This window comes from Mixophyes fleayi, chromosome 10 (genome assembly GCF_038048845.1).
Source record: "Mixophyes fleayi isolate aMixFle1 chromosome 10, aMixFle1.hap1, whole genome shotgun sequence".
NCBI lineage: Eukaryota > Metazoa > Chordata > Amphibia > Anura > Limnodynastidae > Mixophyes > Mixophyes fleayi.
In genome coordinates this window covers 91,331,531-91,356,216 of record NC_134411.1, presented here as the reverse complement: position 1 = coordinate 91,356,216, position 24,686 = coordinate 91,331,531, and the positions used below count along the sequence as shown (strand labels likewise).

Below are 24,686 nucleotides of genomic sequence, written 5' to 3'. Positions count from 1 at the left end.
ATAACCTGTTACTTAGTCACTCCCATTAACAATACTGATAAATATATTAGCTGAAGGTGCCTCATTGGACGAGCCAATTAAGCCGTCCAATCGGCTGCCCTCAACACCAGTCCCGTTCATCCGCTCATATTGAAAATTCTCCAGCTTGTTGTACCAGGAGAATACAGTGATCCGCGGCTGTGGTTGGCTCCTAGTGACGGCAATGGGACACAGTTAAAGGGTCTCCATGATTCTACCAGTTGGGGTGGTAGGGAGAAGTGTACAAGAAGGAAACATGACACACTGTCAATGAAAACAATCTTTATTCATAAAAAATACAATAACTTATTTAATTTAGAATACATATATAGTATAGGAAGTATGGTATAGAAAGACGGCATGCTTGTATAGAAGGTGATATAAAACATACATGTAAAGAGATACATTGTATATAATATATCCTGCATTATATATAATATCATATACAAATACTACGTTTCACTTTGGGTCTCTAATGAGCGGTTGGGACAGAAGGCCAAAAAATAATAATAATTTCTTGTATTCTGCAATAAATATACTTGTAATGAACCACTTGAAGATATAACTAGTAGTATAAAAATAAAGACACATAAGGACTACATAATAAAGTGGTATAAAGTGGTTGATAAAAAAAAATCACATATGCTGTCATGTGACCTGGTAATACTTTTGTATGGTGGAGTCTAACGTCAAAAGTGGGTGAAGTTAAGACAAGTACCTCGCATTTTGTGGAACTATTGATAGGGCACACTGGAAATAGTTCAACAGATGGATCTTCATAGGTTTCCTGCTTGTAGAATAGAGGGCCATAGGCTGACTACTTATGGTCTAAATCAGAGATGTCCAGAATCTGTTTTGGGGGTCTTCTGATTATAATATATGCAGTACGCGCCATTGGAACTGCCTATAATGGGATCCAGGAACAATTCCCCAATGACAATAGGGGTCCCAGAACAATTCCCCAATGACAATAGGGGTCCCAGAACAATTCCACAATGACTATATTGGTCCTAGAACAATTCCACAATGACAATAGGGGTCTCAGAACAATTCCCCAATGACCATATTGGTCCCAGAACAATTCCACAATGACAATAGGGGTCCCAGAACAATTCCACAATGACTATATTGGACCCAGAACAATTTCACAATGACATGACAATAGGGTTCTCAGAACAATAGCAATGTGACATTTGGGGGTTACTGAACATTAACAAACTGACAATTGGGGGTCCCACAATGATAGTACACTGACACTTGGTGGTCACAGAACAATGACACATTAACACTTGGGGGTCACAGAATAATGACACACTGACACTTGGGGGTCACAGAATAATGACACACTGACACTTGGGATCCCAGTAGACCTGGGATGTGGTGATGGAGTTATTGAGGATTCATCTGAAAAGCGCACACTGTGAATGTCCCAGCTCTACTTCTATTTGTCACATTCCAGGTCCTGCGCGGCCTCTCCGCCCTGGTAATGCTCCTCACAGAATTCACGGATGCGGCGGCAGGCCTCCATCATCATCTCTTCTGGAACCGTGAGAACAACCCGGAAGTAGTTGGGATATTCAAAGCACTGTAATGAGGGAATAAACAAAACGTGAGCACTGTAGACAAATACATTGAAACAGAGCGTGACCTACCGACATTATCAAAGTTAGGACCTTTCTCAATAAGCTTCCCCTGGATGCTTTATAATTAGGGCTCCTGACCTTTTGAAATGAAAAACTGAGACACATTAATGTGACCTCAGACCATAAAATCCACCAGATACCGCTTTCAAGATTTCAAATAGAGAACGTAGTTAAAGGAGAGTGCTTACACCTGTCCTGTTCATTTCTAAAACTTGTCCAAGTTGAACAGGACAGGAATATATTACGCTTTTGTGTGCGTTTTTAAACAAATGTATTATTCTTCTGTACACGGGATGTGGACTGGTGTCTGCTGTATTAGAGAGGTCGTAGCAGTTTTGTATGGGCGCAAACATGAGCACAAGGGGGACACAAGTGTCTGGAACGTGTGTCTGGTGATAGAGAATTGCAGATTTGAAAATGGCCACAACTGCAGCTTTTTTAATGAACACAAAGCACGAGTACGATTTAGGGCACAGTTGCGCCCATCTCTGCTTCAGCTCAAATGTGTTCAAATAGTCACATGAGGAGTCCTTTGGATTAATCTTGTCTGTTTCTGCAAACAAATTAAGTTATCTCCTAACATGGAAAATATGCAATAACCCATAGCAATCAGTCAGCAATTTAGTTGTAAGTCCAGTTATCCGGTATAATCATTGTATTCTACGATCTGCTAGAAATCTACATTATAATTGGCTACTAGTGTGTTCCCTATTCATCAACTGTAAACTCTAACAGCCAATAGAAGTTCCCTGAAGGATAGGCAGCCGGAGAGCTTGTAACCAATCATAATGCAGGTTGTTAAGCGCTTCTAACTGCTTGCATCCAGTGGCTGATCCAGGGGGCGCGATCGGGGCTGCACAAGCATACATTTTAAATTGCCAAGACGCGATCAAAGGGGGCAGGACCAACCAGGACCAGCCAATCAGGATAAATCTCCCCCCTAAAAATAAAGCCATGGGGGTGTATATACTAAACTGCGGGTTTGAAAAAGTGGAGATGTTGCCTATAGCAACCAATCAGATTCTAGCTATCACTTTGTAGAATATACTAAATAAATGACAGCTAGATTCTGATTGGTTGCTATAGGCAACATCTCCACTTTTTCAAACCCGCAGTTTAGTAAATATACCCCTAGGTCTGTCCCTGCTTGCATCTATCTTGTCTATCTCAGTGGTAGAGGGAATATGAGAGCTGTACAGAATACAATCACATAAAGACTTACAGTGGCCGGGAGGCAGAAGACAGACTGTTCGGAGATCATTCTTTCCGTGAAATCCACATCATTCTCAAATTCTGGAAAATGTTCCATGTCAATCCCAACCTACAGAGCAGAACAGAAGAACGTGGTATACTTTGTGGTGTATGGCAAATGTACTGATTATAAGCCTTAATGTTTACCTGTCACCTACACACAGTGGAGGCAGCCATTTTGTGGGTTGGACTTATACTCATACTTGCCAACTCTCCCAGAATGTCCGGGAGACTCCCGCATTTTGCGAGAGTCTCCCGGACTCCCGGGCGAGTGTGGCAATCTCCCGAATTCTGGCCACTTCACTAGGAAGTGCCCCACTTCCTAGTGAAGTGGGCAAAATTAGATCCTAAATGCCGCGATTCCCGGGGCCGAAATGATGCGATTTTGTCTGCCCCGCCCCCCTCACGCCCACCTCCACTGGCTGGCTCCCGGAAGAGAGCTGAAGAAAGTCGGTAAGTATACTTATACTCATGAGAATTTAGCCTTTCAATTTATTGATGCACTTTGACGTCAATGGGGCAACAAGTGTTTCCTAGTGATTGGATAGGCTGCATTCTCAGTGATGTCATTGGTTCCTAGTGAAGGGATAGGCTGCATTCTCAGTGATGTCACTGGTTCCTAGTGAAGGGATAGGCTGCATTCTCAGTGATGTCACTGGTTCCTAGTGAAGGGATAGGCTGCTTTCACAGTTATGTTACTGGTTCCTAGTGAATGGATAGGCTGCATTCTCAGTGATGTCATTGGTTCCTAGTGAATGGATAGGCTGCATTCTCAGTGATGTCACTGGTTCCTAGTGAATGGATGGACTACATTCTCAGTGATGTCACTGGTTCCTAGTGAAGGGATAGGCTGCATTCTCAGTGATGTCACTGGTTCCTAGTGAAGGAATAGGCTGCATTCTCAGTAATGTTATTGGTTCCTAGTGAATGGATAGGCTGCATTCACAGTGATGTCACTAAGTTCTAGTGAATGGATAGGCTGCATTCTCAGTGATGTCACTGGTCCCTATTGAATGGATAGACTGCATTCTCAGTGATGTCACTAAGTTCTAGTGAATGGATAGGCTGCATTCTCAGTGATGTCACGGGTTCCTAGTGACTGGATAGCCTACATTCTCAGTGATGTCATTGGTTCCTAGTGAAGGGATAGGCTGTATTCTCAGTGATGTCACTGGTTCCTAGTGAAGGGATAGGCTGCATTCTCAGTGATGTCACTGGTTCCTAGTGAAGGGATAGGCTGCTTTCACAGTTATGTTACTGGTTCCTAGTGAATGGATAGGCTGCATTCTCAGTGATGTCATTGGTTCCTAGTGAATGGATAGGCTGCATTCTCAGTGATGTCACTGGTTCCTAGTGAATGGATGGACTACATTCTCAGTGATGTCACTGGTTCCTAGTGACTGGATAGGCTGCATTCTCAGTGATGTCATTGGTTCCTAGTGAAGGGATAGGTTGCATTCTCAGTGATGTCACTGGTTCCTAGTGAAGGAATAGGCTGCATTCTCAGTAATGTTATTGGTTCCTAGTGAAGGGATAGGCTGCTTTCACAGTTATGTTACTGGTTCCTAGTAAATGGATAGGCTGCATTCTCAGTGATGTCATTGGTTCCTAGTGAATGGATAGGCTGCATTCTCAGTGATGTCACTGGTTCCTAGTGAATGGATGGACTACATTCTCAGTGATGTCACTGGTTCCTAGTGACTGGATAGGCTGCATTCTCAGTGATGTCACTGGTTCCTAGTGAAGGGATAGGTTGCATTCTCAGTCATGTCACTGGTTCCTAGTGAAGGAATAGGCTGCATTCTCAGTAATGTTATTGGTTCCTAGTGAATGGATAGGCTGCATTCACAGTGATGTCACTAAGTTCTAGTGAATGGATAGGCTGCATTCTCAGTGATGTCACTGGTCCCTATTGAATGGATAGACTGCATTCTCAGTGATGTCACTAAGTTCTAGTGAATGGATAGGCTGCATTCTCAGTGATGTCACGGGTTCCTAGTGACTGGATAGCCTACATTCTCAGTGATGTCACTGGTTCCTAGTGAAGGGATAGGCTGCATTCTCAGTGATGTCACTGAGTTCTAGTGAATGGATAGGCTGCATTCTCAGTGATGTCACTGGTTCCTAGTGAATGGATAGGCTGCATTCTCAGCAGTGATGTCACTGAGTTCTAGTGAATGGATAGGCTGCATTCTCAGTGATGTCACTGGTTCCTAGTGACTGGATAGCCTGCATTCTCAGTGATGTCACTGGTTCCTAGTGAAGGGATAGGCTGCATTCTCAGTGATGTCACTGAGTTCTAGTGAATGGATAGGCTGCATTCTCAGTGATGTCACTGGTTCCTAGTGACTGGATAGCCTGCATTCTCAGTGATGTCACTGGTTCCTAGTGAAGGGATAGCCTGCATTCTCAGTGATGTCACTGGTTCCTAGTGAATGGATAGGCTGCATTCTCAGTGATGTCACTGGTTCCTAGTGAAGGGATAGGCTGCATTCTCAGTGATGTCACTGAGTTCTAGTGAATGGATAGGCTGCATTCTCAGTGATGTCACTGGTTCCTAGTGAATGGATAGGCTGCATTCTCAGTGATGTCACTGAGTTCTAGTGAATGGATAGGCTGCATTCTCAGTGATGTCACTGGTTCCTAGTGACTGGATAGCCTGCATTCTCAGTGATGTCACTGGTTCCTAGTGAAGGGATAGGCTGCATTCTCAGTGATGTCACTGAGTTCTAGTGAATGGATAGGCTGCATTCTCAGTGATGTCACTGGTTCCTAGTGACTGGATAGCCTGCATTCTCAGTGATGTCACTGGTTCCTAGTGAAGGGATAGCCTGCATTCTCAGTGATGTCACTGGTTCCTAGTGAATGGATAGGCTGCATTCTCAGTGATGTCACTGGTTCCTAGTGAAGGGATAGGCTGCATTCTCAGTGATGTCACTGAGTTCTAGTGAATGGATAGGCTGCATTCTCAGTGATGTCACTGGTTCCTAGTGAATGGATAGGCTGCATTCTCAGTTATGTCACTGGCTCCTGGTGAAGGGATAGGCTGCATGCTCAGTGATGTCATTGATTCCTAGTGAATGGATAGGCTGCATTCTCAGTTATGTCACTGGTTCCTAGTGAATGGATAGGCTGCATTCTCAGTTATGTCACTGGCTCCTGGTGAAGGGATAGGCTGCATGCTCAGTGATGTCATTGATTCCTAGTGAATGGATAGGCTGCATTCTCAGTGATGTCACTGGTTCCTAGTGACTGGATAGGCTGCATTCTCAGTCATGTCACTGGTTCCTAGTGACTGGATAGGCTGCATTCTCAGTGATGTCACTGGTTCCTAGTGACTGGATAGGCTGCATTCTCAGTCATGTCACTGGTTCCTAGTGACTGGATAGGCTGCATTCTCATGGATATTGGCTTAGCCCATACAATAGCTGCCTCTGCTGTGATACTTAAAAAAGAAGGAAAGATTGTAGTGATAGCTTCACCACAGAGATTCTATGATTATTAAAGGGGTTGTACTATGAAAAAAAAAAAAAGTTATGGCAATGTTTGGGCCACTTGGTGAGATGATTTGGTGTGGCAACGTGTGTGACATTTGGATTTGAATACGGTTGGAACTTTACTCGAGTTCCGTGCTCTTTTTTTTTTTTTTGACAACTTACATTCAAGTTGCGGTCAGGCCCTGAATCTCCTAACACTAGGGGGGTATTCAATTGTTAGCGAGACGGGTGAAAATCCTGCGCTCAAAAAAATATTATCGTTAATACGGTAATTTGCGCGTAAATACCGTTAATACGGTAATTTACTCGCTGGATTTCAAAGCTGCGAGCTGAAATTCAGCGAGTAATTACCGTATTAACGGTAATATTTTTCGAGCACGGGATTTTCACTAACAATTGAATACCCCCCTAAAAGTATTCCACAGATAAAACACCTAGATATCAAGATCCCAACATGTTTAATGCATTAGTTGCTTTATGTATCTGTCACTCTTTCTGTACAGAAGTTCCAAATCAAACCATGCCTGCAGTTTGACAAAGCTTTGTCACGTCTGGCCAGTAAACTGCTTACCATTAAGTACATGGCTCCGGCTGGACGAATGGGGCAGAGTCCAGGGACAGAGGAGAGTTCAATGTAGCACAGGTCAGCATTAGACTGCAAAAATAAAAGTACACATGATATTAGTGCGTGTTCCAGAACACCATTGACACAGAATGATGTGATGCCAAAGTACACAGTGAGGTAAGATTATCAGATGGTATCAGTGCCAGCGGCAGCAGTCCATATAACAGACTAACATGCCTCCGGCAACACTGCTCAGGATATGGTAGGAGGCCTTATTGTGTCTCAATGCCTCATAGATGAGACTTGTGTAATTGCCAGGAAGACAGAAATAAGAACTGAAAAGAGAAGCGTTGACCATGTACCGTATGTATATGTATGTTAAAGTTTTTTGCCTTCTCCATTGATTCAAGCTAAAAGTACCAGTGTAGGTCAGGAGCGCTCTGTAACCTGTATGGTACATCTATGCTAGTGTGAAAACTCTACTGAGACGTACCTGATATCTAACTAAACATGACTGGCCATTTTCACTTTGTAGAAGCCAACAGATTTTAATTTCTTCCACAAGGGGGCAGCAAATCAATTATTGCTAAAATTAATTTACTTGTTTCCTTTTCATTTTCTTTATTGCTACGTATTCCTTATCAGTCACCTATTGATTTTTATCAGTCACCCATTGATCTTTATCAGTCAACTATTGATCTTTATCTGCCCCCTGTTGATCTTTACTAGCCACCTATATTACCCCAGTAACAAGTAATGGAGCAGATGCTTTCCTATAGATGGTGATTACAGTAGTAATAAATTGGGTATTCTCTAGTCATGCCATGTTTTGCACATACTATAATCTCTATTAATGAGGGACTTTAGAAAAACTGAGGCACAATAGTTTCTTAACTTTTAAATATTTAAATAACTACTGAAATAAACGTTTATCAAGGATTAAATTACTTAATTTTTCACAGTGCACCTCAACACTACAACTGTCTTTTCCTGATCGGTTGCTATGGCAACACCTCTGCATTTCCTTTTGATAAATCTACCCCTAAGTCTCAAAAGTTAAATTATACTTGCCAACTCTCCCTGAATGTCAGGGAGACTCCCTGAAATAGGGGTGATCTCCCTCACTCCCTGAAGAGCCTGGCATTCTCCCTGATGCTGAGCCAGTACAAGACCTGGTTGGCTTCGCCATCTGTGGCATGTTGACACAGTTCAGAAATTGTGTCCTATGTCCATGTATTGATGCCTATGGAGGTGGCCATTTTCATGGAGACCAAAATTTAATCAAAGACTGACAGGTAAGACCACATGACTTCAGTAATGGAGACAGAAATGTAAAAAAACACTTCAGTCTCTAGAGATTTATTAGCTGCTTTTCTTTAATGCATAGTTGCCTACTCTCCCGGGAGAGCAGGACAACCTCCAGTTCTCACCCCCACAATAGATAAGTGGCAGAGGGCGGGGCTTAATGGCACAAATATTGCATCATCTTAGCCCCTCCCCCTGTTGTAATTGGCCAAAATAGTGACAACCGTTTAGGGGGCGGTGCCAAAATGATGCGCTCCATCAAGCCCCACCTCCGCACAGCCACCTCCCCCGGGACTTCCCTGAAGCCAACGAGGAAAAGTTGGCAAGTATGAGTTAAATTGACAAATATATTTAGTACATGTTTGCTGTGCACCTCTAAGTGAAACACATTTTATACATGGAACTTGTTTTGTCCCATAATAACCCGTTCTTGCAATACATAAATACAGTGAATATTTACAACACATTATATATGTTTACATGTGTCCCATTTGTGGGCCTAAATCCCCTCATGTTTCCTTCCAGTTTGTCTTTTGTACCCGTGTAATGCCTACAGGTGATAAATTATATCCAGTTTTTTTATTGCGAATAGTATAGCAAGCTTTAGTGTCTGAATGTATGTGGCTTGCATAGGCAAACCGAGGGGGGTTCCTAGTGCCTGGAAACCCCCCTCCATGCCTGGGGCACTGTATAATTGAGGTGGCTAAACCCTGCTCCCGCTTCACACGGCTCTGCTTGAAATGGGAGTGTTGCGTGCAATTAACAGCAGAGCACGCAGCATTGCCCACGTTTATTATAGGGAAAGGAAGAGTTGGAGAGCAGCCAAGCACTGTCTAATATTATAGCCACGCCCCCATGCCCCCATGCATGCTGGTCTACAAATTCTGCGTTTGCCCCTGGCGTGTGCATGTATTTGGTGCACAATGCGTGATTTGGTCATTATTCTACGCACACACACATTTACCTTGATGAAGTTTATGGTGTTGTCATAGAAATGTTGTGGAGTCCTGCTGATTATATGATCCAGTGCTCCCTGGACGATGGTGCATGGACCAAGGATCCTCTGACTGAGCCGTACAAGGCCTTCTCTGATCTGAAAAGCATCACCATTCATATCAGGGTTATTTCACAGAAAACATGAAACTAAAATGATATCTTTTATTAATTATCGGATTGTTTTGTAGTACTTGGACATGTTTAAGTTCAGGGAGTCCTACTTTGAATACAAAATGGCCTCTGTTTGATGTGGTATATCAGTTCAAAATGGCCTCCGTTTATTGTAGTACAGTAACTCCCATAGGCCTGTAATAGCTATAGAACATATTTTTAAAATGGCTTCTGTTTGGCGTGGTATAGTTATTCAAAACGACCTCTGTTTGTTGTGAGTAATTCCCATAGGCCTGTAAAAGCAATGGATCATAATTCAAAATGGCCTCTATTTGTTGTGGCTACACAAAATGGCTGCACTTTGGTGAGGTAATTCAACATTGGTAGTATTGTTACGAACTGCTGGAAACGGTACATTTTCCATACATGTATTTTTTTTTTACCTCTTTGCCAAAGATTTCTTTACGGTCGTGGATTAGAATCCATCCCATTCTCCATCCTGGCACCAACCAGCGTTTAGCGAGACCGCCACATGACAAAATCGGCACATTAGTGCTTAAGGGAGCTAGAGCCTGGAAAGCGCCATATTCAAAAACCTGTCAGGGGCGAGAAAATAAAACCTAAATTCAGATGAAATACTGTACCTAAACATAGCCTATTCTTTTGCATTTACCACTATGATTTACTTGAGTCATCACGTAAAGCAGATTTAGAGACATTTAGATCATCTACATTTTTTTCTATAGTATTTTTTTTATACCACTGTTCTGATGCTACGGTGTATATTTCATTATATTTTTCATTGAACATTCACATGAGGTTAACCAATGAAAAAACCGAACAAAAGTAAATTATGAACAAATATTAAAAATAGTGTAAACTGTTTGGATACATAAGTCTTGTAGTTTAAAAAAGAAAAAAAAATTAGAAAATACTTTTCTGGTGTTTTTTCATAATTGGGTTAATTTAGTCTTTTAAAAAAAAAAAAATCAATGTTATTAAAATTAATTTTTGAGGTAAAAGTGTAGATTAAAAGTTATTTGAAAATTTGCAAAAAAAATAGTTATGTAAACAATCTAACTAGGACCAGCGACATAATACATAACATAACATACGGTAATACATAATTAATAATTATACTCAGATCTGTGCATGCTTTTGTACTAAAATAAACTGAGTTATATTTAATTTATCAAAACCCAAACAATGTGTTTTGATGATAGATTTGTTACTCTGGGGAGCAGCAATGTGTTTTGTGAGCCCTGTTGCTAATTTAGACCACGCAGATCACTTAGAGAATCTGCCACGTAAAAAGCTCTATTCCCGACATATGGACATAAATTCTTCTGGTATTTCAGCATTTCAGGGAAAAATGCCAGAATACGCCTTATGTATTAAAGAGAAACAGATTGCTAGTTTTATTCACTTTTAAAATCCATACAATGTTGTGAAATGTTCTATAAATAGGCATAGAAACAGTTATGTAATAACCGTTTAGGATATTTTTAAATATTATTATTTTCAGTTCTAAAGTAACAACCTATGACAGATCAAGTTACCAAGGAAGTGGTAATTAAATGAGTGTATGCAGAGCCAGATTAAGGCGGGGGTGGAGCGCGGGGCACGTGACCTGGACCCCCCTCCCGCCTCTCTGAGCGTTCCAAGGAGGCGTCAGGCAGCCCCACAATGCAGTGCTCAGATAGGAAGATGAGAACTATTGGGAGGGGGGTGCAATGGGAAATAGAGGGCAGCAATGAGAGACATGGAGGGGGCTCTAATGAGAGAGACATGGAGGGTGCTCTAATGGGAGAGACAGAGGGGGCAAAGGGAGAAACATGGAGGGGAGATGGGGAAGATAGAAGGGACAATGAGAGATATGGAGTGGACAATGAGAGAGACATGAAATGGGCAATGGGAGAGATGGAGAGGGCAATAAGGGAAACATGGAGGGGACAATAAGGGAGGCATGAAATGGGCAATGGGAAAGATGGAGAGGGCAATAAGCCAAACATGGAGGGGACAATGAGAGAGACATGGAATGGGCACTGGGAGAGATGGAGAGGGCAATAAGGGAAACATGGAGGGGACAATAAGGGAGGCATGAAATGGGCAATGGGAAAGATGGAGAGGGCAATAAGCCAAACATGGAGGGGACAATGAGAGAGACATGGAATGGGCACTGGGAGAGACAGAGGGGACAATGAGAGAGATGGAGAGGGCAATGAGATAGACATGAGGATGATGACACTATTTCCTCAATTTCAGCTCATAGTGGCCCCACTTTCTTTCATTTAAATAATGAATTATTAGGTGTGATAGCAATGTCGGGCATTTCAATTTAAGGAAGACTGAAGGATAAATGGGGGGGGGAGGAGTTTGGGCTTCTGATGGTCTATAGTGCGCCATAAGAAATAATAAAGCAATGTCCTACAGTGACGTAAGGTTGATATAGTCCAAGGATACTAGTGGAGTCTCTTGTACTGAGTTGTAAAACAAGAGGTCCTACGGTTCTTGGGTTGAGGAACTTTGGGAGGGGGGCTATTTCAAAGATAACATAGACACCACTCAGGACGGTTGAACATGGAAACGCGGCAGGAGGGCTCCACGCTGACCTGAGCGTACCCCTCAACATCCGAGTCCCTGCTCTGAACAGAGCAGTGATCAGAATAGGCTCCAGGGTATGGGGGAGTAAACTCCAGCAGAGGGGTGCGGTTATGCTAGGGTCGGTTCTGACACCACGTTTGGGAGAGATTGGGGGGACTTATTCTGTAGATAGGCTGTAACCTTTTCCATTGCAGCCAGGTGGTGCCAAATTTTGCAGACGACCCAATTGCAAGGAGGGAGTGTCAGTCTGGGGGCTTCCAATGGCAGGTTACTAAGGCTATGTTGATGATCTGTACTGCCAGCTTATCTGCCAGATTCACATCATCTACTGGGAGGTCCAGGACGAAGGTCCACGCAGACCCGGCGCTCCCATTAGGCAAGGTTAGGCACTTGCCTAGGGCGCCGGGCTCTGGAGGGCGCCACAGAATTCTGAAATACTTTAAAACTGTGCGGACCATACCTGTCACGGCCGCCGCACAGCATTCAGATGGACGGGGAGGGGGGGAGGAAGCTATTTTGTCACCACCGCCGCCTCTCTGCTCCGTCTCCTCCCCTCCACTTACTAGTGTCAGTGAGTGGAGGGGAGGAGACGGAGCAGAGAGGCGGCGGTGGTGTGACAAGGTAAGGAGAGGAGGGAGGAGGGCGGCGATTTTTGCGGGGGGGGGGGCGGCGATTTTTGCGGGGGGGGGGGGCGCCGCTTTTTTAAAAATGCCTAGGGCGCCGTGGACCCTAGCAACGGCCCTGGGTCCACGGACACTTAGTAAAGGGAATTTTGGTCAACTTGCTTAAGAGATTTGCAATCTCATCCCAGAAAACCTCTATTTTCGGTCAGGACCACCAAACATGGAGAAAGGTACCTATAGTGGAGCCATGTATTTGATGTACCCTGGTATTTGATGAAGTGTCTCAGCTGGAGATCTGTAATGGGATTCATCTCCAGAAATGTAAATTTAGTAAAGCAGGGAGTACAGCAAACTGGGGATTACCAAACAGGACATTTAGGGTTTTCCCACATAGGGATGAGAGGGGCGGAATGTGAAACAGGTTTTAAGTGTTATGTGCAATAATTTAAAGCATATTATGCTTTATTATTATCTTGCAGGCTTATTAGCATTATAAGAGTCAACACATTTTGTTGGTTACTCTAAAGTTGTTTTTTTGTGATTTGTATGGAATGTGAAACCTGGTGAAAACCAGTTAATATATTCTGGATAGTGTGAGTCACTCTGCTTGCAGGAAACATAAAGAGACATCTGAAAGTGTTTAGGAAACCAGACATAGAACACTGCGGCCAAATAAACACATCAAAGGATATACTATCTGCAAAGTCATTGTGACATATGAATATTCTACGTAAGAGGAAGAGGTGTAGTTCGAAACAGTCGTGGGCCTCCAGTGTACCCAGCATGCAAAGGAGGTGCGTGGGGGGATTGGAATTGAATCACTGTGGAAGCTACAGTTTGCTCTATAATACTCTGTTACAAACAGAGAGATATTGACTGTTAATTTATGACTACAGCATGATGGGTAGGGTCCAATGGTGGGCTCCAGGTGTACATAGAGCCGCATATCTGATGCCTAAACAAATGTGGAAATATATTTATTTCAGTCTAATGTGTCAAATACAGATATTGATATATCTGTGGACCCTTTGATTTAAAGCATTGCAGATATGTTACTGTATGCTTATAATTATGACATTTTAAGTAATGTTACAATGATCAAACATTGCAGCTAATGATAACTGTTTGCAGTAAACAATTGTCGAATCCAAGGGTCAAAGTTGCAGAGACGGCCTGCTCCATTAACCCCAGCCAGGGGGCGGTTGAGTAGCCCTCTCCTCCATTGCCCTGCACAACTCGTATTAATTGTTCCTCCAACTCCGTTACCTACCATAGCTAATCCACATTTCATCTCTCACATCACTCCACCATGCACCTTCTCAATTTACCTTGTCTCTATCTTCTACTCACGTTCACCTCACTTCTCTCCAATCTCCTCTTCTCTCTTTAGCATCCTATGTCTTCCTCCCATTCACTACTTTCCTCCTCGTCAGTCTGCTCCCATGAACTGTTTATTTCCTGCACACACCACACTCACTGACTTACACAAGTAGAAACAGACCTCAAACCTGTGCATGAGATCTGTTAGTAACAGTCTTGCATCTATCCATGATATGTTAATGTCAAAATCCCCCCATCCATCTCCTTGCCATTACAGAAATCTGGCTCACCTACTCTGGCACTACGTCCCCTACAGCTATCTCCAATGGTGGATTATCCCTCAGCCATAATCCCAGACCAGGGAAATACTAGCTGGTGGGCATTCTATTTTCTCATTTTGCACCCCCTAGGGCTTTCCTCCAGAACTTTGCATTTTATTCTCTTCTCTCCACCTGCATGTTGCTGCTATTTATCACTCCTCAGGTCCAAATTCCCAATTCCTTGATGACTTTGCAGCCAGGATCACTTATTTCCCATCCTTTGATCTGCCTACTTTCATACTAGGTGTTAGGAACTCCCAAGCCAGTACAATGAAACTAGGGGTCTGCCCTGAAGGCCTGGTGTTCGCTGTAACCCCCAGTGGTGGGGACAGACTTGGCCGCGGCCCGACCGGGGGTCAAGTAACGTATACTGACTCCAGGAGAACCCAGGAGTGGAGTGATTGGCGGACAGTAGCGGGCAGGAAAACCAAGGTCAGAGGTCACAAGCACAGGTTCGAAATCCAGGGACAAGCAAAAGGTCAGGGGCACTAGCAGAGGAGCAGAATCTGGTTTTCAGGCAAATGGTCAGGGTCAGTAGCGTAGGTTCAGTGGTCCAGGAACAAGCAAAGGTCATACACGGGAAGTCAATCAGAGGTAATAATAACCAAGCAGAGTGGCAACATGCAGGCAGCAGAACTGAGGACAGGACGCTATAACCGGCAGTGAGGCTCAGTCCTCACTGCCCTAAATACCACTGCTAGCCAATCAGAGCCTAGCTCTGAAACAAGTCACAGCCCTGCCTGATTAGTTCCTACAGGTTTGCGCTAGAATGCGCATGTGCCCAGCTGTTTATTGCGCCCAGAGCGTCTGGGCAAAGTTCTTGGTTTCCGGCCGTTGCCCTGGCAAAGGTCGGGCCGGATTTCCAGAAGTGACGTCCCGGTCGCCATAGCGACAGCCGGGATGTCAGAAGAAACAGGAACTGAGTCGCGGCGGTGCCCGCGGCCGTCGTGGCTCGTGACACTAGGTGATTTTAACATTAACATTGACAACTAAACTGTCTCTGCTGTCTCAAAATGTCTTTCACTTATGTCCTCCTTTGGTCTCTACCCGTGGACTTCATCTCCCACCCACTGTGATGGACTTTCCTTTGACCTTGTGTTCTCCCACTTCTGCTCCATCTCTAGTTTCTTCAACTTGGCCATCCCGTTCTCCATCCACAACCTCCTTTCCTTCAACCGCACCTAGCCTCATGCTTCCCAAATGCACTCAAATTCTCCTGCACAATCGCTATCCTTTTCTCATTGTACACCTCTTCTCTTGGGGATCTAATTCACTCATGCTACCTCTATACTGATGACACCCATATCTACCTATCCTCACTTGATCACTCCCCTTCTGTACTATCTGGTGTAACCCACTGTAGCTCTGCAATCTCCGAAAGTATGTCCCAATGCTTCCTAAAGCTCAACATGTTCAAAACAGAGCTTATCATTTTACCTCTTCCCAGAGTCACCACCTCCCATCAAATCCCCCAAAGGGTTAATAACACCACAATTTCCTTCCCAAGCCTGCTGCTTTGGTGACCCACCCTCCGCTTTATTCCTTACATCTAGTCTCTCTCCCAGTCCTGTCTCTTCCACCCCAGAATATGCTGTTTTTTTTTTACCCAAGATGCTACCAAAACTCTTATCTACCTTTCATCATCTCCTGGCTTGTTTGCTGCAACCTCCTCAAATTTCATCTGTCTACTGCAACTTCCTCAAACTCCATCTGTCTACTGCAACCTCCTCAAACTCCATCTGTCTAGTGCAACCTCCTCAAACTCCATCTGTCTACTGCAACCTCCTCAAACTCCATCTGTCTAGTGCAACCTCCTCAAACTCCATCTGTCTAGTGCAACCTCCTCAAACTCCATCTGTCTACTGCAACCTCCTCAAACTCCATCTGTCTACTGCAACCTCCTCAAACTCTACCTGTCTACTGCAACCTCCTCAAACTCCATCTGTCTACTGCAACCTCCTCAAACTCTACCTGTCTACTGCAACCTCCTCAAACTCCATCTGTCTACTGCAACCTCCTCAAACTCCATCTGTCTACTGCAACCTCCTCAAACTCTACCTGTCTACTGCAACCTCCTCAAACTCCATCTGTCTACTGCAACCTCCTCAAACTCTACCTGTCTACTGCAACCTCCTCAAACTCCATCTGTCTACTGCAACCTCCTCAAACTCCATCTGTCTACTGCAACCTCTTTAAACTCCATCTGTCTACTGCAACCTCCTCAAACTCCATCTGTCTACTGCAACCTCCTCAAACGCCATCTGTCTATGGCAGCCTCCATCTGGCATTCCCCTCTCCCACCTATGCCTGCTTCAATTCATCTTAAATGTCTTAGATCTATGACCTGCAGCTCACCCTGTCTCTGGTCATTACCTCTCACTCCCACCTACAAGGCTTCTTAAACATCACTACCCACTTACCACGTCCGACCAGACACCCCCAAAGCCTTCAAATCTTGAAATGATCTCTGAAATCCCATTTCTTCCTTAGAGCTTACCCTATTCCCACCTATACTACTCACACTAATACACCCTCACATCTGTCCCAATGCCCACTCTGAGCCACACTCACTCCTCTTGTTTTAGCTGTGCCCTCTCCCACTTAGAATGTAAGTTCTCTCATAACTAGGACCCTTTCTTTTCATGTCTACATTTATTTTGTCTCTTGTGTCTTGCATGTCCCTGTTTTATGTATGTCCCCCTCCCCCCCCCCCCTATCCAGGGATGCTGAGCACTGTGGCGCCTTACTTATAATAATATAATAGTAATAATAACTGGGCAAAAAAGGTAATACAAAGTAAACTCACCATGTCACCATAGATCTCATCAGCCAGGATTGGAATACATTGCCTGGAAGCCACTGTGAAGACAAATGTAATATAGATAATATAGGATTATTTCTATGTCGAGAGCTGTACGGTACATATTTTAAATTACTCTTTGCAATAAATACAAAAGTAAAAAGACGAGTGGATTTAAGCAGGATATGACTTTTCAGAAAGCAGTGTAGGATTCATCAACGTTGAGAACCACCAACGTAATGATGACCCAATGTGATCGCTCTACATCTCCACTCTCGTCAGATCTCATCCCATCATTCAAGCTGTTTTTTTACCATTTTGCTATGCAAATGAATCATGGATTGGCATTTCCCAGAAGTCTGTTCTACTTAATAGGAGAGACTTTTATTTTATCTCTAAAATGTTCTACTATTGCATAAACCCCGATAGAGTAGATCAACCATTATATATGGTCCTACTCAACTTGTATAATGGATTAACTACAAATATTCCCCAGCCAATTAAAACAAAAACAAAACAATAGACTTCAAGTTCTTAGGGGTAAATGTATCAAGCTGCGAGTTTCCGGTAGGTTTGTCTATAGCAACCAATCAGTTTCTAGCTGTCATTTATTTAGTACATTCTACAAAATGATAGATAGGATCTGATTGGTTGCTACAGGCAACATGTCTACATTTCAAACCCACCAGAAACTCTCAGCTTGATACATTTAGCCCTTAGTCTCTATTGTCACAAATCCTTGAACTCACCAGACAGAATTTTGTGCAAGTGTTTCTTGCTGAATACAGAGCCGCAGGGATTGGATGGGTTATTAATAATGATGCAGGCTGTCTTTTCATCCACTAGAGACTCCATGTGTTTCAGATCAATCTCCCAGGATTTCTCTGGCTGGAAATACAACATATTGACATCAACAAAAGAAATGCTTGGTTCTGTCAGCTGCAGTATATCCAGGATTTTAGAGTAACATAGATGATATAAAATGATATAAAAGTTCACACCTGGTGCCAAAATGAATGAATAATATCTATCGTTTAAGTGGACTTTTGCCACTTCATGCAATTAAGGCAGATAAAAGATGTCAACAGCATTCAAATTTGCCTTAACTTTACAGAGGTAACAGTGAATATGATCATTGCAACTTTAGTTAGGGTGGTGCACACGGGTGCTTTGAATGAAAGCCTATTCCCTGCTTCAGAAGTGCTGATGCTGAATTTTGATCGCGTTTTATTGCAACTGGAAAAGTACCGCCCCTGTAAACCACACAGCTTATCATGAGCACTTTAAACGCTGAGTGTGACAGGGTCTGCTGAAATATTTTAGTCAAGATATAACATAGATAGCCTTTCAAGCATTCAATAAATCCATAATGATGTGGGATAATTAAAAGACAATAAATCAGAATTCAATTCCATCTTTAACATTATAGATCAGAACTGATTGGTCAGTTGGGTCTCTCCACTTTCCCATGTATTTTAAAATATTATACTTAGTTCTTGACCTTTTCCAAAATAGTTTGGAATGTCCATTGTCCACTGCGGTCTATTAATAGAGCTAGAATCAAATCTTTGTGTGTGTTTTAGATTAGAATGAACTATTGTACTGTCCCACTTGTCTATCGGACAAACCCACTTGATTATCATCTAAGTTCTACAGTGCAATCCACAACTTCATATAACCAAGGTCCTCAGTTCCCATTTAGAATGAAGACTTCATCATCATCATCAAAAACATACTGGCAGGTTAATTGGTTGCTATTAAATTGTCCTTAGTCTCTCTCGGTCTGTGTGTGTGTATGTTAAGGGATTTAGGTTGTAAGCTCCAATGGGGCAGGGACTGATGTAAATGAGTTCTCTGTACAGCGCTGCGGAATTAGTGGCGCTATATAACTAGATGATGATGAAGACTTGATTTATGTACACTGAACAAACTCACATTTAAGTTGTAGAGCTTCACTTCCACCCCCAGAGACAACGCCAATGTTTTGTAGAGCGAGAATCCAGGACATGGGACCAGGATGTTCTGTCCGGGATTGGCCAGGACCGCCAGAGCCAACTCAATGGCTTGGCTGCAGCCACTAGTGAGGATGACGTCCTAAACAGAGATTATGATCATTATAATAAAGGTAAAGTATACTGGTTTATTGCAGATAAAGTACAATGTTTTTCAGACTTGGCAAAAAGACCTAAGAGATATTGTGGCCAGTGAAGAGATACTTGATGTGCTCCATCACCCAATCGATAGATAAATATGAGATTGAGTCATATACTCTTATTCTCAGCAGTTGGCCCAAAGCAGTTCTCCCGTCACTGAGTGCTCCCCAGTTCTACTTAGACATCTGTCTGCACCTGTATCCTTCTGTCTATAGTGCCCAACAAAGTTCTGAAAGCCACCTTCTGGCAGAGATTCATCAAGGATGAACTGGTAGCCCACAGCGATCAGGCATCTTTTCATAAGAAAACAAACCAGAAATAGGAGGCTTCTTTGTTCGGCTCAAACTTTCCAGAAACCACTACTCTCTTTTCACAGATGGACTTTGTTCATCTTCAATCAGAGGAGTTCTACTTCATACGGTCCTTGAGTTTGTGGTACCAAGGACTACTTTCTAAGTCGATGTCCCCTGCAGCCGGGAAATGCCAAAGCCTTGGCGGTTCCAAAGAGACCGTCTTGGATAATGTTCTTCAACCAACAAGATATATTTTCCCATCCACATATTGTCTTCTGTCTTGATTTGAAAAGGTGGTTCAAAAAGCGGGCTGATTGCGCCGGTTTAAAATGATCACATTCCTGTCAATCTTGATGAAAATTCATTGATGGGAGTGAGATCCCAAGGGACTTTATTCATTTGCAATGAGCTCCTCTCAATGTACAAGTTGGAGTCCTTCATAAATATCTAAATCTGGTTCTTCTAGGATTACTGTGGCATCGACAACAGCTCACAGTCATTGATTAGAAGGTAAGTCAAGTTCTATCATGTTTTGATACTGGTCTGGATAAAATTAAACCTACTTTGTATGTTCCTTGTACCTGATCTGCAATCGTCTCCTTGAAAGTAGCCACGATTTGTGGGCGTCTTCTGCAGATACGAGGTCACTTGCCATTACACAGTTCTTTTAATTGTGAAATTGGTTTAATTCCACCTATAGCGGTCACATGTATCTACTTTGTATAGCTGAAACTCAATCCATGTCAGAGTACATTAAGGAGAACTTGGAAAGAGGATACATTTGGAAATCAACATCCTCTGCTGGATCTTTGTTGGAAGAAAACTATAGAGGAGTAATCAAATTTACCATAAAATAATCACTACCCTCTTCCTTGACCTCAGTACTCTTTGATTACATTCATGGAGCTATAATTTTTTTCTAACCTTAATCTACAAGACACATAAAATCTAATTTGTGTTTTAATGAAGGAGGTAAGTGGAAGATGGCTTTCAGGACCTTTCCTGGGACAATATTTCTTCTGCTCTAATCTTATCATGGTCTCATGGTCTCATAAATCCAAATTGGTAGGTTATCCCAGCATTAAGAAAAATCTATTGGTGGCTCCATTTAAGTAAGGATGTCTTAACTTGTATTATTCCTGTTCAAAATAAGAATCCTCGTCAAGTTCCTACTGGTCCTTTTCTTCTGCCCGATCCAAGCTGAACGGTGGATTGTTGTAGATCTTCCACACTTCAACGATTTCAGTCATCGGGGTTGTAGTAAATCGCTTTCATAACAGGCCTTATTTAATTTTTTTGAAAGCTGTAATGACTGCATCTTTCCGCACCAAAGTCTTTGTTAAATTGTCCTGTCCTATGTTCTGCCGCTTCTAATGACTTCAGGGTACAGTTTGTTTTTCCTCCATAAACAATTAGAAATAAACTGGCCTTTTCTCCTGCTTACCCCCCCAAGTCTTATTGACTAACAGGGAGGATTAATCACATTTTATCCCCTGGCAGAATTTACATGATTACTAATCTACTAATAACACTACATTTGTCATTGTCTCTGCTATCCAGTAGAATCTTCCATTGCTAGTTTCTTCTTCTTCTGAAGACCCTGCTGTGAATACCATCAACTCTTATATCAAAGAAGTTTGGAAGAAGGATGCCTCTATCTGTCCCAAAACATATAGATACTGTCAACACCTTGTTTTTGGAAATAAATTGTGGTTCTTCACCAAAATAACAGATTCAAAGTACTTTCTCTTAAACTCGATAAGAGACCAACATGTCAAGAGTCCCCCTCCATCGCTGTCGGCTGTATTATACTTTCAGTAGTGATAGAGATGATTAATATTAATATATTGTCATCTAACGATCAGTCTTAATTTCATTTTCTCATTGAAGTTGTCCTTATAGCAAAGTCAACCTGTATTTTCTGCTTATTTACATTTAATAATAGTGCATCCGTCCCAGGGTAAAAACCACAAAACAGCCATAGATTACAAAGGAACAGAGCCTCCTAGTATTCAAATTGCTTAAATTTACCATGCAATACCTCTGGAACAAAATATTTCTCAGGCTTAACAATACATTTGTTGTAGTCATCAAGAATAGTTTTACAATCCGTGTATTACTTTTAGAATGTTGAAGTGCAATATCTGTTTATTATCTCTCTAACCACCAATCACCTACCTTAGCTTCCAAAGGTGCTTCCTGACATGTGTAGTATTTGGCAATTACTTCCCGGCTAGACTGATATCCTGCAAATAAAATAAAATTAGAATTTCAAGTTAGTGTACAGTGAGAATATATCCTATCTGTAAATAATATTCATGTTTACTGTATGCTTTCATATGTGTTCAACACAACAGATGGGTAGGAAATGTTTAATGACTATTAGTACTTATTAATGAGAGTTGAAGCTATGTGACATCAGTGGTTTTAAAGCATGATGTATAGACATCTGCAGAACAGTGCCCCCCAGGGGTCAAATTATCATGAACAATCCCTGGTAATACATTTTCAGGCAATAAGTTTTGACCAATCACCCTTGGACTTGTGAGTAATGAATGCACAGTGATCGGCAACTGTCTTCAGGCAGAGTGAAGAATATTCATTTACAAAATGTCACTGTGAAAGTCTAAATGACAGATATTTATCCTGTTATTCAATTTAATGATGCTTAAAAATGTTAACATTTGGGTTTTAAAGTGCACACAACTCATGTACAATACGGTAGTACCATCTGACTTGCCGCCTCTGGTTAGGCTTACCCCTGGAAGTGCATTTTCAAGAAATAAACAGTGGACCGATGAGTTTTTTGGGCTTACCTATACTCGGAGCATAACCGTTATACTTCTGAGAGTCAATAGCTTCTTTCATAGCTCTAGTGACCTGATCGTCAGTGGGCAGGTTCCCGAAAACTGTTGGGTCTCCTAGAAAAAAAAGGTTATATAATGTGAGGATGTGGATTCTCATTATATACTTGGTTCTACTCTCATCTTTGGTCATAAATTACCAATCGGTAATGGTGCTCACACAAGGCTGTTGACTTGAAAGACCGTATTTGTGTGCAATTTGTCCACGTAGGTTTGGCACCAAATTTGAACAGATCTAAAGGGGCACCTACCTCTACTAGGTCAGCCGATAAGCTCACGCATTTGATGATGAGGATCATTGGCTGACATTCGGCTATCTATTTTTATCTTGAATTTTTTTCACCCATATCAATATACCTATATATTGGTGTGAAATCTCTTGGCCGGATGTTATCATACCATTAAATGTTTTTAAAATGTATGTTTTATAAGTCAGGAAATACTGACCTATAGACAAGGAAATCATTGGCTTGTTGGGATTAGGTTTGGCTTTCATAGTGTCCACAATGGCTCGGATAGGATTGAACGTCTTCTTTGACATCTCCGATGCCCGCACAGCCCATCTCGGCTTTCGGCTTTTGATCTTCTCGATGCCGTTGGGCCCCTGAATATTGACATGTACGTCAAGGACCTTAGGGTGGACGGAGGATCCATTAACCTGGATTACGTAGGTATCTGTCTGCATTTCTGCTAAAAAAAAGGATGCAAAATACGTTTATTGCTACATAATAAACCTCAGCAGATAAAATATTACGTTAGGTTCAATTATATATGGACAAAACATCTAAATGTGCAATAGGTGGTTCAACTATAAAGGATAATAAAATTGACAGCGGGAGTCATTCCATTGCATAGTCATATTAAAATAAATAAATTATTTCATATTTTAGATCATTATTTTTTCAGTAATAACAGGATAATAATAATGTTGTTTTTTATTATATGACAGTTTGATGACTACAGATTTTGCCAGTCCTATCTCATAACATATATCACTACTAATATTACCTACCCATTTATTGAGAAAGGTTTATAATACAACCTATACACATTTGTAATTTAACAAAAAATATGAAATAATTTCGTTAGGCTATTAAAATCATATTTAGAAAATGTGCTATATATACTGATATTAACACTGATACATTAAGATTATGCATAATTATTACATACTAGATGAGTTTTAAGATGGATTTTCCCCCCCTAATATTTAGATTTTTATGATATACATAATAATGTGCATTTTATTATAATATTAACATGATGTTTTGCTAAAAAATTCTGTACATCAAACTATATTTATTAGCAGCATCCATTATTTGAAAAATATTCATGCATAATAGAATTAAGAATACAAGTCAGACATTTTCATTTCCAGTGACGCCGCACTGAGATTTCCGATATTAGAAGCATAAATATTATTTCATGGACAAAAAAAGCATTTATAAGACTATGTTACATTACACTTGATATTAATATATGTTAGATAGTTAAACGGAATGCAAGCAATGGAATAAATACAATTTCAATTTCTCAATGTGATAAAAATGCATAAACTATATCATGGAGAAATATATATTAACCATGGAAATTGAAAATGTAACAAAATATTCACAGAAATTACTATGTAGATCAGTTATTATTATTGAGACAAATAATACAATACTCTAACATTATATATATATATATATATATATATATATATATATTTAAAATCAATCAGGATCTGCTGCCACTCTCTATATATGTACATCTAGCTATAGATATAGACACTGTCACCACTATCTTATTAAATACAAATGTTAAATTTAGAATTACACGTCCACAAGTAAGCCAATGGCAGCAGTATCATACATGTCCATGTGTTGTAATTTATATATATATATATATATATATATATATATATATATATATATATATATATATATATAAATTACATGTACACATTTTTTGTTTTTTTATCATTACCTTTGTTTTTAGAGTTAGACTTCAAAGATTTAAGAGTCTGATATCCCACAGGAATCCAACACCCAGCTGACAAGATGAATCACAGATTAGGCACCCACTGAAATAGTCCCAAAAAATGGGAGTTGGACCTGGTTCCATGTTTCTATTGGTGCAGAAGGGAGGGCAGTGTCCCACTTCTGGGACAAACCTCCTATGAGTTTATGTACCATATTGAACTGATTTTGAAGGAATTTCAGTTAACTGTTTCGGGAGTCTCTTCAATGAAAACATGAGCTTTGTATCCCGTCTGTTTGACGAGTACATATCCCTCTGATGCACCGCATAATAACAAAAACATACATGAGCAATGTACAGT

At 41.5% G+C, this 24,686-nt stretch overlaps 1 protein-coding gene across 2 annotated transcripts; it reads right to left on the bottom strand.

Moving 5' to 3' along the window:
- Window positions 1–285: 285 nt before the first annotated feature.
- TAT (tyrosine aminotransferase) lies at window positions 286–24,416 on the bottom strand. Of its 2 annotated transcripts, none has more exons than XM_075189142.1 (12): window positions 24,332–24,416; window positions 22,811–23,053; window positions 22,316–22,420; window positions 21,678–21,745; window positions 18,989–19,147; window positions 17,803–17,941; window positions 17,060–17,112; window positions 9,830–9,982; window positions 9,244–9,372; window positions 6,981–7,064; window positions 2,884–2,982; window positions 286–1,603 (listed from the first exon to the last, which is right to left on the bottom strand). In XM_075189142.1, exons 2-12 carry the CDS (start codon window positions 23,046–23,048, stop codon window positions 1,460–1,462), a joined length of 1,371 nt encoding a protein of 456 aa, XP_075045243.1. In that variant the 5' UTR covers window positions 23,049–23,053; window positions 24,332–24,416; the 3' UTR covers window positions 286–1,459. The 2 variants fall into 2 exon arrangements, with proteins under 2 accessions (XP_075045243.1, XP_075045244.1); XM_075189143.1 differs by having other exon boundaries at window positions 22,811–23,050; window positions 24,332–24,411.
- Between the last annotated feature and the right edge of the window lie 270 nt (window positions 24,417–24,686).